Source organism: Rhinolophus hipposideros (assembly GCF_964194185.1).
Source record: "Rhinolophus hipposideros genome assembly, chromosome: 18".
Classification (NCBI taxonomy): Eukaryota; Metazoa; Chordata; class Mammalia; order Chiroptera; family Rhinolophidae; genus Rhinolophus; species Rhinolophus hipposideros.
The window spans coordinates 50424989-50441346 of NC_138064.1; the positions used below are offsets into that span (position 1 = coordinate 50424989).

General features: G+C 37.0%; 1 protein-coding gene across 3 annotated transcripts in view; it reads right to left on the reverse strand.

Annotated features, from left to right (window-relative positions):
• COG5 (component of oligomeric golgi complex 5) overlaps positions 1–16358 on the reverse strand; it is a 326514-nt gene that overhangs the window by 119602 nt on the left and 190554 nt on the right. For 2 of the 3 annotated variants that reach the window (XM_081079882.1, XM_081079883.1), the window contains exons 9-10: positions 6810–6922; positions 6481–6558 (exon numbers count right to left, since the gene is read on the reverse strand). The exons of the other annotated variant lie outside the window; for it this stretch is intronic. In XM_081079882.1, the coding sequence (XP_080936008.1) occupies positions 6481–6558; positions 6810–6922 (191 nt within the window). The remainder of the gene's footprint in view (positions 1–6480; positions 6559–6809; positions 6923–16358) is intronic. 3 annotated transcript variants of the gene reach the window in all.

Consider the following 16358-nt stretch of genomic DNA (forward strand, 5'->3'; position numbering starts at 1 on the left):
AGCCTAGTGAGCTGACCCCATCACGGACAGGAACATGTGACCCTGGAGCAATGACTTGTAGCTCAGAAATCTCCACTACAACTTCAACTATTTTATCTGTTTATGTATACTTGTGTGTGTGTGTATTTATATATATGTATATATAATATATATGTAAACTACATATATAACATAGATATGTAATATACATATACATAATATATAATATACATGTATACTCTTAATACATACATATTTACACACACACACACACACACACACACACAGAAGGTGCCAAAAAATATATACACATTTTAAGAAAGGAAAAAAACTGTATTCAAATTACACTGACGGTAACCAATTTGAGCACCTATTGTAATTGCAGAAGTCAAACGTGACTTGTATTCATCTTCTGTTGTCGGTATATAGTGAGTATTACAAATTTAATACAGTTTTTCTTTCTTAAAATATGTATACATTATTTTGGATATATATATAAAAGATTATTTTACTTTTTTGCACATCTAACAGTGCATTTAAAATTACACTTGTCTAATTTATTTAGAATTTATCTGTACTGTAGTGAAACAGCCCTTAAGGCTATTTGGTCCCTCTCCTAACGAGAAAAAGCAGAAATCTTCTAACCTTTACAGATAACAGTATTTGTTGATAATATCTGACTTAAAAATTTAACTGGCTTATTGCTGCTTGATTTTCAAATTGATTAATCAAATTGAGATGCCACAGATAAGGGAAAGGTTTTTCTCATAAAATTAAAAAAGATTTCATATTTGGGTATTCTAAAATTTTTCTAAGTCTTCAATGCTAATAAAATCATTTACTGTGTCTAAAAAAGCAAAATAAAACATTATTTTTCATAATTACAATTCTAATTAGTACTATAGTTGCTCAAAATGCTGAACACATTCCAAATTAGCCTAAGACATCCTATCCACATGATTACAAGATTCTGTTCGATGATTAAAAACTGCTGGCTTAGAAAATCAAAGTATCCTATCTACACTCCCACAAACGGTTACACAGGCTTAATTCCACAGATAAGAATCTACAACTTGTTTTCCACTGTGTGGATCCTGAATAATTTGTCAGTAATTTGCTATACTCACTTTCAAACAAAGTGTTAAATACTATTGATGTTTATATAGTAATACTATAACTCTTAACTGGTTTTAAAAGATACAAAATAAACAGTCTAAAATTCTAATTTAAAATGAAATGATTTTAGCCAAAAAGAGAAAAAATAATGAAATAATTTATTCATTCAAGTAAACTACAGAATATACATATAGAAAGAGGAAGAAACTATATTCATATTTAAATGCCATAAATAATTAATATGATTAATAGGTATGAATGTGTCTTTTCAAAGTATAGTATGAACTGAAAATAACAGGCTAATTTTACGCATTTGCCAGGGTATTTATTAAATTAAGCAGAAGCAAAATTAGTTATCTTAACTAAGAAAAAGCTTTGAAAAGGCTCTACAGTGAAACTATATTCCTAAAATTTGTTACAGCCAATACAGGTCAAGTTTTATTTTATACTCAACCCATTTATGCTCTATTTACACTTTGATATATTCTTTATAACATGAGTATCTACTGCAAAACCTGAACTAATAAAGCATTACAGAAACTATCATCATGGGGAATTTTTTCTCTTCTTAAATGTTCCTAAGATTAGACTCTGAATACTAATATGTACAGTTCTCCCTATCAAGTGGAATTAAATAGCTTGCAAACACTAAGTTTTTAAAGTAAACCCTTTTTGGGAGCCTAATAAAAGAGTATAAGTGATTTAACAATTCTCACAAGATCTCACAGACCAGAACTAAGGGAAATCATTCTCATCGTTTTTATGGCTACAAAATTACCGGATGTTAGACCATAAACTCATGATTCCTTAGTAAAATGAGACATTCATAGAAAATCCTTGATACTGTCTTATTTAAGGAAGTGTAATTTCTTAAATTAAATTTCTGATAGTCTGCATGAATTAATAATGTACATGCACATCATGTTAATAGAACTGTTAAATAAAACTGACTTTGTTACATGGCAGGGTTCTGTATTACCTAGCACATGGTAAGTTTAAGACCCCTAAATAAATGTTTCAAGATCTTTTTAAAAAAATTGACATAATAATGATGAGAGCAAATTATCGAGCCAATCTTTGAATTAAGTCTACGTTATCTCATTTTCCCTCAGAATACCTCAGTTCTATAGGTAGTACTCTCATCCTCATTTGATATTTGATGTTCTGAAAGCTTACAGGACCTACCCAAGGTTGCATAATAAATGGAGGAATGCTTAGCTCTGTCTGACAGGACCCAGTTCTTACTGTACTATTCTGCCTTTGACACTACTTAAATAAGGTTTTCAGAAAGGAGATCGTTGAGATTTGGCTTTCCAAATGCTAAAAAACTACACTTAATCTTATAAAATTATTTCAGAATATTTCATGACATGTTAAGGACCTGGATTGTCTGTAACAGATAAATATTATTAAATAATGAGTGTGGCATACCTTTATTCCTATGGATAAAGTCTTAGAACATTAACCAATGAAAATATTTTTCCATAAATTAATTTTTTAATACTCTATAGGGAAATACAAATTAAAACAGTAAGATACCACTACACACCTACTCGATAAGCTAAAATCCAAAACACTGACAATATCAAATGCTGGTGAGGATGTATGTGGAGCAACAGGAACTCTGTTCCTTTGCTAGTAGGAATGCAAAATGATAGAGCCATGTTGGAAGATAGTTCAGCAGTTTCTTACAAAACTAAACATAGTCTAACCATACAGTCCAGGAAGTTTATTTCTCGGTATTTTCTCAAGTGTGCTCAAAATTTATGTCCACACAAAAACCTGCATATGAATGTTTATAGCAGGTTTATTTATAATTACCAAAAAAATGAAAGCAACAAGATGTTCTTCAATAGGTAAATGGATAAACATGGTACATCCAAACAATAGGATATTACTCAGTGATTTAAAAAACTGAGCTATTATCAAGTCACAAAAACACATGAAGGAACCTTTTTTTAAAAAATTAAAGTGTATTGGGGTGACAGTTGATGAAGGAACCTTAAATGCATATTACTAAATGAAAGAAACCAGTCTGAAAAAGGCTACCTACAGTATATTTCCAATTAAATGACATTCTGAAAAAGGCAAAACTATAAAGATAGTAAAAAGATCAGGGGTTGTCAGGGGTCATGGAGAAAAATGGGGGAAGGATGAATAGTTATAGCATAAGGGATTTCTAGGGAAGTGAAATTACTGGACCTATTTTGAATGATACTATAATGGTGGATACGTGACTATACATTTGCATAATTGCATTGGTGTGGCCCATTTGTTACAATTAATGAATCATTATTAATACATTATTATCTACTAAAGTCCATACTTTACATTAGGATTAGCTCATTGTGTTGTACAATTCCATGGGTTTTGCATAATGCATAATGGATGTTATGATAACATAAGTAACAGATGTATTTTCTACTTAATTTTTTTATAAAAATAAAGACCATTAATTTTTTAAACCTACAGGTATTGAACTACAACAAAAGAAAAATAATTACAGAAATTATTTATCAAAGGAAAATGCAAATTAATTTTTGTGGAAATAAAACAAGTTGGCAAAAATAAATCAAATATGGCAATTCTATCAGTTTATAGTGAATTACAATCATTTTAAAAACAAATAAACTTGGGAAATGGATTCTTAATTTTCCTATTGACATTAAATAAGTCTATTTATATTCCATATTATAAGCCAAAGAGAAAGTATTTATTAATTTAGCTTCCAGCGAATTTCAAAATATGGACTACTGTTTACAAAAATTTAATACATAAATATTTTTAAAATGTGTTCTAAGTAGATTCCAATTTAAAAAAAGATATTTGCTAGAAATGATTTCTCTGGGGAAAAGAAGCATTAATTTCTAAACAGATATTGTATAAAGCATAAAGCATAATTCTAACATTGTTTTATCTTAAATTATTTACCCGGTTTTGATTGTTTAAAAATATATTCACAGGTTTAAAAGGCTAAACCACTAAATTTGAAAGAATGTTCAATACCAGGACATATCCTTAAAAATCTTGAAGAGGCAAAATCAAGTAGTGTAAGAACATTCTGTTCATAATCTTTTCCTCAAAAAAAGATTACAAAATGATTTAGAGATGTTGGTCGAGACATCGATCTTCAATGACCCAAACCACCAGATATATATCATCATCGACTCAAGTTTAAAATGTTCTGAAAATTTTAAGGGTCATTATTTAGGGACTCGAATCATTCTAAAAATCTGACATTTTTCACAAAGGTTCTCCTTTAATTATTTTAACTAGATAATATTCCACGGTAGTTACATAATTAGCAAAAATATTTTTATAGCTTTACAATAAAGGAAAAGACTATTTCAAAGAAATTATAGTAAACATAGTAAAATTTATGTGCTATCTTTGCAATATACAACAGATATTTTCTTTTGAGTATTTTCACCTTCTTCTTGCCCTGGAATTCCGAAGAATATAGAGTTAGAAGTTATTTTAGACTTTCAGGTAAGACTGCTCATTTCTGAATATAGATGAGTCCACTGAATTCCAAGAGGGACTAGTTTTTTTCCATAAATATTACCCTAAAAGACAAATATCAACTAAACTGGAAATTTACTTTGAAAATTACATATAAAAGACCCACATAAGTGGCCAGTGTCTATTCACTATAATAATTGAATGTTGATGAGAAATGACAGGTGTTTTTAATGTAGAAAGTTTGCTCAGAACAATATCACAAACATAAGCCTCTTTAAATGGCACTATTCCTTTAATTTTAATTTTTTCTTTAGATTCTTAAATATTACAATAGTTTCATTAGAATTGCTCTAGTGTTGTTAGTAGAATATTAATTAAACTATTAAAAAGAATCGAAATATATACAAAAAGTTAGATAGTAAAAGTTTAAAACAAAGCCAATGCATAGAAAAACTAAATATTTGGGTAGAAAGATAACCAAAATCAGAAGGAATGAATGATAACATTTCATGTGCAGTTGTTTGCCTATAAAAATGAAGACCTGGTATTGGTAATCCCATCTACTAGTAAATGGAAAAAATTAATGACTATACAAATTGATAAAAGCATCTTATTGTTTGTTTCACACAATTAAAAGCCAAATATGACGCAGGGTAATGTAAGTAGCTCTGTACTATTGTGAGCACATATGCAGAAAAGAGTTAACGTAGCAGGTCCGAGACTGCTATAGTTAAAAATGCCCGCTTACACATCTGGTCCTTGCCTGGCATCTGGAACTTTGCTTTTGAGAGGGTCTCCATGATTCTCTGATAGGAGTGCTCACTGTATCTAAACTGTGTGTACAAGTAACGTGGTTTATGTCAAACACGTTTTTCTTTTGGGAGTCTAGAAATACGGTACATGCTAGGCGGGAACTGACCTCTGATGAAAATCCTGAACTTCCAGGCTCAAAATGAACATCCCTGGAAGACGACATTTCATGCATGACGCCAAAGTGTATTGGCAGACCTGGAATTAAGGGTGTCCTGTTTAACTCCAGTGGTCGAGGACTCTTGGAAGCTCTCATGTGATTTCCTGTGGACCTCACCCCGTGCAGCACCGTTTCCCTTTGCTGACTTTGCCTCACACACTCTCCCTATAATACATCAGTCACAAGCAGGACGATATGCGGAATACTTTGAGTGCTCTTAGTGATTCACGACACTGAAGGTACTTTGGGAAATCCTCAAGACCATGTATAAAATATTTAAAATTTTGAACTATAAAGGAAATTACCTATACCATGATACCGGAAACTTAAAAGAAAATTTTCCTTTGGAGCCCTTAGGTGTTAATATTTAATGATGAATAATCAGTTATTCTACAAATCGTTTTCAAAAACAAATCAAAATGAATGACTAAAATGTAGTCAGGGATTCCTATGCATAGAAGGATTTCTCACTGCTCAGAGACCAGCAGATCAGTGGCTGATAGGAGGGAGACTTCAGAATATAGAAAATGAATATAACAATATGCTCTTCAGGAAAAAGTAACAACGAGTGGATCCTACCATCTTCAGTAAAGACTTCATAAAACAGGATTATAACCATTAATTAATTTTCTTATTTACCAAAAATTGTCATCTTACTCTCTAGTGTAACTTTAAAACATATTTATAATAAATCATTTATACGGCAGAAAATGGGAAATTATTATATGCATTTCAGAAATTAGTCTATAAATGGTATTACTAAATCTACTCAATAAACAAATGTACTTATACATATATTGCAAAGAAAATTTGTGTCTGTCAAGAAATACACTTATTTCCCTACAGCTATTTGACATGTAGCCTCTCTGTATGACAGAAACACAAATAACACTGGCTCATTATCTTTTTGACTTCTTCAATAAAGAGATAAAAATATTTTCATTGAAATATACCTTAACTATTTCTTCAATGAAACAAACGTGAGAAACAGGATCTCTCTTCTTGGCTAATATTTTTTGTAGATGTTGGACCTAAAAAGGGGAAGAGAAGGAGAATATATATAATTGGGTATTTTCAAATGAAACAAGCGTAAAGCACAGCACTGGCAGCAGCAAGGGAAGGGAAATGCCGTTTTGCCAGAGCCTTTCCACATATGATAATCAGCGAAGGTAGTGATTTTGATTGCTCTGAAATTTTAAGAAACCTGCCCACGGGGTCACACAACTTAAAACAACTAGGAGTTAATCCACAATTAATGTTCTTCTCACTCTAAAATATTTACCTGTCCACAAACAGTACAAATATGATCAACAAGTTTCTCCATATTGGTCCAGAGGGAAGCACGAAAAGCTGCTGTGTTTCCTGGGGTTGGCATGGTAGATCGGCCAGGTCCCCCTGTTTATATGAGTGACAAAGGAATATTAAAGATAAAAGTTTCCAATTATAACAAACTGTATGTTATTATGAAAATTATATACAGGCTAAACAATTAGAAATAATTTCTTATAATATAAAAATGAATTTATTTAGCCTTTTGTTTTTAAGAAAGAAAGGGTAACAGGATCTCTACACACACACACACACACACACACACACACACACACACAAATATAGGAAGGGTAATAAAACAAAACCAAAAAATTACTGAAAATGGTTTCCTAATGGGGGAGTGGGTTTGGTGAACATAGTATGAGGTGAAAGCCACGGGATTGGAAGTACTGAGTCATTGTGAGCCATACAAATGTTTTACATACTTCAAAATGGATTTAAATTTTAAAAGAATGAAAAGAGCAAACTCTAAAACTAAATACAAACAAGTACAGAAACAAATAAAACTAATTGCACTACAAATTGATAATGTAAAATTGCATAAGGGAAAACAAATAATTTTAGTAATTTTTAATTACAGAGCCCGGACTTTGGAAAGATATATTGTACGGGCAAAAAGAATTGCAAAGAAATACTGTACTTTACTTAATAGACTTGTTGTTGAATGTAGTATTGATATAGTATTCTGAAACGAGTTTAGGTGTATTTTACAATAGAGCAAATGGAGGTTCTCACTGTAAACAGAAAGAAAGATACACAAATATGTAAAGGGGATTACAGGTATTTCCCAACTCTGTCCTCTAAATGAACAGAGAGAAAATGAGCATACCTAGTACTCAAAGTTTGATATCCAGCACCATTTCCCAATAAAAGAAACCAGGGCTCACTGGAGAAAAGGGTGATACCTGCCTGGAGCAATGAACACAGAAGGTGAACCTGATACATACTGTGCCAGAGAGCAAAGAAGTGTTCAAAGACAAAAGGAGATCTGTCACAGGACACAAGAAATTGACTGAAGGGGGCTTCCCAAAATAACTTTGGAATATTTGGGCATCCAAAATAATACTGATGATAATCAATTACAAAATGCTGATTAAAAAAAATAATTCATTAGATAATGTAATACAGAATTGTACACCTGAAATCTACGTAACTTTACTAACTATTGTCACCCCAATAAACTTTAATTTAAAAAAAAAATAATAATAATTCATGAGTTCATAGTGAAAAGTCATGTTTAAAAAGGATGGGAATTGCTTTTTACAGAAGTCAGTTAATAAACAGCACATGAAAAGATAGAAATAAAAAAACACCATTTTGAAACTACTAGTAAAATAATTGAAGAAAAGATTATTATTGGTATTAAAACACTGGGAGAAATGTAACGGGAAACAGGATATTAACACGGTCTCAAAGTATGCGCCACAAATTACTAATTACAAAAAAAAAAAAAGAGTACTCTTACAGGGAGCAATCCAGCATACCTTATAGTAACAAAATGATTTCATTTAGCATCAGCAATTATGAGACAGACTAACACAGCTGTAATGGGGAATACACATCACCACCTTACCCATCTGTTTACCCTGAATGTAATCATAAAGAAACAATCAGATAAATCCAGACAAATCCAGATTGTGGGGCTCTCCAAACACGTGAACGCCATAAAAGACAAAAAAGGGAGTGGGGGTGTTTTTGATTAAAAGAGAATAAAGAGACAAGACAACCAATAGAAGGGCATAATCTCTGACTGGTTCAAGTTGGGGGAAAAAACAGCTATAGAAAATATTTTGGGGACAACTGAAAAATGTTCAATATAAATTACATATTAAATACTACTAATGTACCTGTTGAAATTCTTGAGAGTGACGTCTAAGAATGTTATTGCATGTCATACACATACAGCTATTGTACAGGTTTAAACTGTTTCAACATAAAAAGAAGGATTTTAATCTCAAATTAAAAAGTATAAATTTCCATCCAAACTAAGCTGAAAATCCAGGCAGTACAGAAGACCGTCAGTGATTAGCTAGTCTAGCCTGCTTTTAAAAAGGGCAAGAATCAAGAAAACCAGAGGCTTCGTAATCTGCTTCACTTTTGTTCTTCACCAATTCTAAGTTTACAAAAGAATTACATGTATCGTTAGTAAGGAGATGCTGTTACCTTTTACTGATAATTGAAAAGTAATAAAAAAGACAAACATATAGGAAAGAGATACTGGCTTTAAAAACATGAATAATTCCTGTTTGAAATTTAGGTCTGATTAATTTTTAAATTACTTGTAGTGTTGTACAAAGACTGTCCATGAAAAGTGTACAGGGAACAGAGAGGTAATACCGAAAAAACCTGTAATTGCCAATATGTTGTATAGAGAATGAACTCGTAATACTGAAGAAAGGCTATGTAGTGCCTTTGTGAAAACTAGAAATATTCACTAAATTACTAGAATATGTATAGCTCGGTTTTATTATAAAGAATTATGGGATGTGTCAACCCATTACAATCTTAAACCACATACAAGCAGAAATACAAGAAGATATTTTCTGCTATTATTTACTTTGGAGAAACTGAAACAGATAAGATCACAACTACTGGTTTGACAAGTTCTAGAGGCTTTACTTTTCTTATTTATAGCTTAGAACTTAGAGATTTTTATTTTCATAAGCTAAATACATCTTTTTGAAGATATAAACATGAAATAACAAATGAGCATAGGAGAGCTGTATAAAGGAAGGGGAGAAAGAATAATAAAAAAAACAGACACCATTATCAGTTAGCTTTAGGATTTAAGTTTTATCAAAGTGATAGGAGAAACTAAGAGTTCCTCAAAGAAAGACTACTTAAGAGTGATTTCCAGTTAGTGATAGTGAATAAAAACATTTTCCTACTTTCATCCCTAGAAAAGCAATGAAAATAAGAACAAACAAAAAGTAGAGGAAAATGTCAACTTCAAAATAAACAAGGAATCAGCTAAAAGCTCAAACTTGAGATTATGAAGCATGGATGCTAAATGCTGCAGATAAATCAAAATGAACAAGGAACCAGATAGCTCCCATGTAAGACCATTAGCTAGGAACAAATTGTTCTTAAAATCAATTGTAAGAATTTAGACAGGCTATCCAATGATGCTTTGCTTAGTGTTAAGATGGACAGAGATGGATGGTCCAGGGAAGAAGCTAGAAAAGGTTCAATGTTGCAGAGTGGCAAAGAAAGAAAAGCTGAAAGAGAAATCATCATAAAATGATATTGACATTGTGTTAAGACTTAGTCCTCCAGCGTGGGGAGACGATTAGAAGTAAAATGAGGTGAAAGAGGAAAGAAGAGCAGAGGATGTGAGGTTTCCACACAGAAACTGCTTAAAGGCTGCACTAGGACTCACACTAAGTTCCAGAACGGGCCAACACTTGAGAAATGAAGTGTTCCCAAGGTGGAAGGAAACACAAACCAGTGAATGGTTTTACTAGAAGATAATGGGGGGAAACGGAAGAAATGCTACTGAGAGTCACCCAAAATCCAATCAGGAGGCTGCTGAGGAAGTGGGGCCTGTGCATACCTTGGGCCTCTGTTCTCAGAGCTGCTATGAAGTTGCCAAACCTGTAGCTAAACTCAGCATAAGGATAGCCTAGAGCCATAAGCACCCTGGGACAGGGCTCCATGGACTTGACTTCCTTCCATGTAGTTTTCACTTCCCTTGTTTGCATATTAGAACTAACCCATCCCTGTTAACCTAGCCAGAATCCTTCATTTGCACGAAAAAATTATATTCTGTGGTTTCTGCCTTCATAAACTCTACCTTTCTTTGCTCTCTCCAGAGAGCATTGCAGATTGCTATCTGCATGTCTTGGATTTGAATCCTTTAAGACTCCAAATAAACTTTTGTTTTACAACCTCAACTCTCTATTGGTTAATACTAAACAAACTTAAACCAAAGTTATAGACTGTCCCAGGTCTCTCCCTACAACCATTCCCATACCATTTTTCAAGGAACAAGCAATACATTTCAAGGATGAATAATAATCAGAAAAAGCAACATGGGGCCTAACACAGATATTTGAGGAAGCGAAGGGCAAGAAAGGAATATAAGCAAAAAGCAATGATAAACATAGCTTACCAAAGAAATTCCTAAAGGAAAAAACAGTAAGGAAAAAAACTTAGTTTATCCACTGTCTCAAATTACAGGATACATTCTCAGTGTGATGATATAAGAGATTAACACATGAGAAATAACAAAACATAATGATCAACGGTGAAATCACAATCAGACATGGGAAATAGGCAAGAGGGAATCAAACAACATTAAATAAAGTACAAATATATAAAATATAATGAAGGAGAAGATACTAAAATTGGAAAACAAAGAGGTGATATATGCATCAAGTTCCTGAAAAGAACAATGGAAAAGAAAAATATTAAAATATACAACTGAGGTCAACTTTTCCATAAAAGAGAGTAACATAGTCTCACACAGAAAAAAAAACAGATATAGAGCATTCAATCTCAAAATATATCCCAATTACTGAACTTCAAAGATAAAGTAAACAAGTGAGTTATGTGGGGGGCTAAAAATCTGATTAGCAATTACATTTCTGGTTTCACACGTAAGGAGCCTGAGCTTCGAAGTCAGCACTCTGTCCTAACAATAACATGAACAGACTGAAAAATCAGCAACTCTTCTTGGAGCCGTAAGAGAGGGGAGGGCACATGCCAGACCACTGCCACACAAATGAGAAAGACCTACAAGCAAATGCAGGGAGTTGCTACTTACCAGAGAAGAGCCTCCCTGGCAGAAACTACTGAGGGAACCAGTGCCATCTTAGGAAAACCTGACAAGGGAACTGAGGAATTGATAGAGGCTCAGTGTGGACAATTCTGAGTTAAAAACTCCAGGCGATCCAGTCACAGAGGAACCCTACATATTGAGATTTATTTCCAAGAGCCTGACTAGGTTCCCACAACAAGTATCAGAGAAAAATCATCCTCATGCTTCCAGTAGGAAGAGAGGAAAAAGAATCATTTTCTTAGCAAGGCCTATTCTCAGGAGAAACTAATTCACCAGAGCCTGATCTGCTGGAGTAGTTAGCAGAGCCTAACTGACCTGGGAAGGGAAATACCCAACTCCAGCCTCCTCTAGCCATCCTCTCCCGCCTAAAGGAGGAGAGAAATATGTTACACTGGTAAAGTTCCCGGTACCAAGCTAGAGGCGGGCTGGAAGAGAGAGACCGTCACAGCACTGCAGGATGCTGCCCCTCCCCACACATCACGCCGCCATGATTAACAGCCTGTTCCCAGCAGTGCCTTTCACCAAGAAAACAATGACAAGTTCTAGTGGAAGGCAAACAGCACAATTTGAAGAGACAGAGCAAGCATCAGAACCAGACATGGCAGGGATGTTGGTGTTATCAGACCAGGAATGTCAAATAACTAAGCTAATATGCTAAGGGCTCTAATGGATTAAGAAAACAGAATGCAAAAACAGATGAGCAATTTAAGAAAACATGGACATCCTAAGGAAAAAAAATCACAAAGAAATGCTAGCAATACAGAAACGAAGCATACCCTTGATGGGCTTATGAGTAGACTGGAGACGGCTGAGGAAAGAGACTTTGAGCTAAGGATGTATCAATAAAATCCTCAAAAACTGTAGAGAAAAGAGAACATTGAAAAAAACAGAACAGAATATTCTTATGAGTAGAATTCTATATTCTACTCATAAGGACTGTGGGACAACTACAAATGGTATGATATACAAGTAATGTGATAGTAATACCAGAGAAAGGGAGAAAGGAACAGAAGAAATATTTGAGACAATAATGACTGAGACTCTCTCCAAATTAATGTCAGACACCAACCCACAGATCCATGGAGCTCAAACAACACCAAGCTGGATAAATGCCAAAAAACAGTAAAATTATGCATATCATTTTCAAATTACAGAAAAAGCAAAGATAAATAAAATCCTGCAAGAAGCAGGGCAGGGGCTGGTGGCGGGAGGAATCTTATCTATAGAGGAACAAAGATAAGAATTACATTTGTCAAATCATGCAAGAAACAGAGTGAATATTTAAGTCTTGAGGGGAAAAAAAACACCAACCTAAAATTCTATGCCCTGTAAAATTCTTCTTCAAAAGTAAAGGATAATTAAAGACTTTTTCTGCCAAACAAAAATTGAGGGAATTTGTTGCCAATAGACCTGCCTTGCAAGAAGTGTTAAAAGTAGCTCTTTAGAAAGAAGGAAAATAGTATATGTCAGAAACTCAGATCTACATAAAGAAAGGAAGAGGACTGAAGAAGGAATAAGTGAAGGTAAAATAAGAACTTTCTTCTTATTCTTAGTTGACCTAACACTTTATTCAAAATAATAATAGCAACAATGTATCTGATTATGTATGCTTATGTTTATATCATATATATGTATGTATATATAATATATACATTTTTTATGTATACCTATCTATAAATGAAATGAATTATAGCAATGATACAAGGAAGGGGAAGAGGGAATTAGGATTATTTTGTTATTATGTAAGAGTAGGTTAGCATAAGAAAGGAAGCCATTTTCTGAATGACCTTAACAGGGTGTGGACCAGATGTCCTGTTTGAAAAGAGCTTATCTTGTTAACTGCCGACTGGGTGGGGTACAAGCCAGCTTATCTTGTCAAATCCCCAGAATGTGGAACAAGCCCATGATATGTATACTCTTTGAAGCTATGGAAAATTACTGGATGCTTTAAAGATGCTATATAAACCCTTGGCTTTGAGTGCTCGGGGTCCTTGTTGAAACCCGTTGCATCGGGCAGATACTTGGACCCCAGCTAGCTGGAAATAAACCTCGCTGTGTGACTTGCATTATCGCGTGTGTCCTCTGTCCAATTGAGGGGCGGTCGATTCTAGACCTTAACATTTGGGGGCTCGTCCGGGATCCCCCCCTTCTCAAGGGAACAGACGACTCCCTATACCGAGGTTTACGTAGGAACCGCGGTAGGAGGTTTGGCCACCTCCAAGAGGAGAGGACTGAAACAGGTCCTCCACCGGAGAGACTGAAACAGGTCTCTGCCCGGTCGTCAGGGAAGGGCTGAAACAGGCCCGTGGCCGGAGAGACTGAAACAGGTCTCTGCCCGGTCGTCAGGGAAGGGCTGAAACAGGCCCGCGGCCGGAGAGACTGAAACAGGTCTCTGCCCGGTCGTCAGGGAAGGGCTGAAACAGGCCCTCGGCCGGAGAGACTGAAACAGGTCTCTGCCCGGTCCCAATTGAGAATTCTCATGGGAAGGAAGGAGCGGATTACAACCCTGGAGGCTCCATTACTGGAAGTCGTGGGAGACGTCCCCGACGAGAAGGTGGCCCAGCGACGTCCGCAGTGGACGCTGTTTGGACGGGCCCTGGGTAAGGATCCTGAGTGTGGTGTGACTGGTGTGATTGAAACGGCGCCTGTGAATGTGGTGTGGTTGATTTGGCGAGTGGGTGTTGAAAAGTCCTGTGCGAAGTTGTGTATTTGCTGGCATTGTGTCTTTCGTCTTTTCTTGTTTTCTCTTTGTGATAATTATGGGACAGGCTCAGATAACACCTAAGACCCTGCTCCTGAAGCACTTTCCTGAAATCCACTCGAAGGCTCGTAATTATGGCGTGGAAGTGAAGAAAGGAGCGCGAGCGGATCCTCTCCGAGGCCAGAAAGAATGTTCCCGGTGACAACGGGCGGCCAACGACCTTGCCGAACCTGATCGACGAGCACTTTCCCTTGTATAGACCGGATTGGGACTTTGGGAACGCAGAAGGTAGGGAGCGTCTCCGAGTCTACCGCCAGAGTCTTATGGCAGGTCTCCGAGTGGCGGCACGCCGCCCCACCAATTTGGCTAAGGTAAAAGCTGTGATGCAAGGGGAAAATGAAAGCCCGGCCGTGTTTTTAGAACGCCTCTATGATGCTTATAGACAGTACACCCCGTTGGACCCCCTAGCAGAGGAGAATCAGTCAGCCGTAATTATGTCCTTTATAAACCAGGCTGCCCCAGATATTAGGACGAAGTTGTATAAGCAGGAGGGACTGGGAGAGATGACCATTCGGGATTTAATGAAAGTAGTGAAGAGAGTCTTCAAAACTCGAGAGACTCCCGAAGAAAGAGAGGAAAGACAGAGAGCATCAGAGTAGGGAAAACAGGAGGCAGCAGAAGGAGATGGCCAAGATCTTGCTGGCAAGCGTGCAGGGCACAGCCAGGGTGGGACCGAGTCCAGCCGGACCAACCCGACCTCGGAGACCGCAGCCCAGACTAGATAGGGGACAGTGTGCAAACTGCAAAGAATATGGACATTGGAAAAGGGAGTGCCCCAAGCACCAGGGCCAGACCAGGCAGGACGCTCGGGTTCTGCTGGCAGGAATGGACAGTGACTAGGGGGGACAGGACTCGCATCCCCTCCCTGAGTCTTGGGTAACTGTGTATGTGGAGGGGAAGCCAGTGGGATTCATGGTAGACACAGGAGCCCAGTACTCAGTTTTGAACAAGTCTACGGAGCCCTTATCTCAGAAAACCACTTTGGTGCAGGGAGCGACTGGGTCCAAGGCTTATTGGTGGACCAGTAGGCGCCAGGTGGACTTAGGCCGCCACCAAGTAACCCACTCCTTCCTGGTTATCCCTGAGTGCCCTGCCCCCTTGTTGGGGCGCGATCTCCTGACTAAGATCAGGGCCCAGATCCACTTTGAGCCGGATGGCATCAAGGTAATGGATGGCCAGGGACAGCCCCTCCATGTTTTAACCCTGTCTCTTGCGGATGAACATCGCCTGTTCACCCTGAAGGACAACTCCTACAACCCTCCCTCTACAGAGTGGCCTCGTGACATGGTTTATCAGCTTAGAACATACCCTCAGGCGTGGGCAGAGATAGCGTGTGTGGGTCGGGCAGCCCGCCGAGCACCGGTGGTGGTTGAACTCAAAGCCTTGGCCCAGCCTATCCGGGTCCGCCAGTACCCCATGTCCACCGAGGTGCAGAAAGAAATTGCCCCACACATCAACCACCTACTAGAAGCTGGGATACTGAAACCCTGCCATTCTGCCTGGAACACCCCACTTCTCCCCGTTAAGAAACCAGGGGGAAAGATTATAAGCCAGTCCAGGACTTGAGGGAAGTGAATAAGAGGGTCGAAGACATCCACCCCACGGTCCCCAACCCTTATACCTTGCTAAGTCGTTTGCCCCCTTCACATGTTTGGTATACCACTCTAGACCTAAAGGATGCATTTTTTAGCATAGCCCTGGCACCCAGCAGCCAACATATTTTGCCTTCGAATGGCATGATGGCAATACGGGAACCCCCGGGCAGTTGACCTGGACTAGACTACCGCAAGGCTTCAAAACCTCTCCTACTCTGTTTAATGAAGCCCTGAATCAGGATTTGGACTCGTTCCACCGGAGCCATGATTCAGTTGCGCTCCTGCAGTATGTAGATGACTTGCTTCTGGCGGCCCCCTGTGAAGCCGAATGCTGACAGGCCCTGGAGACCTCCTCCGGGAGCTGGG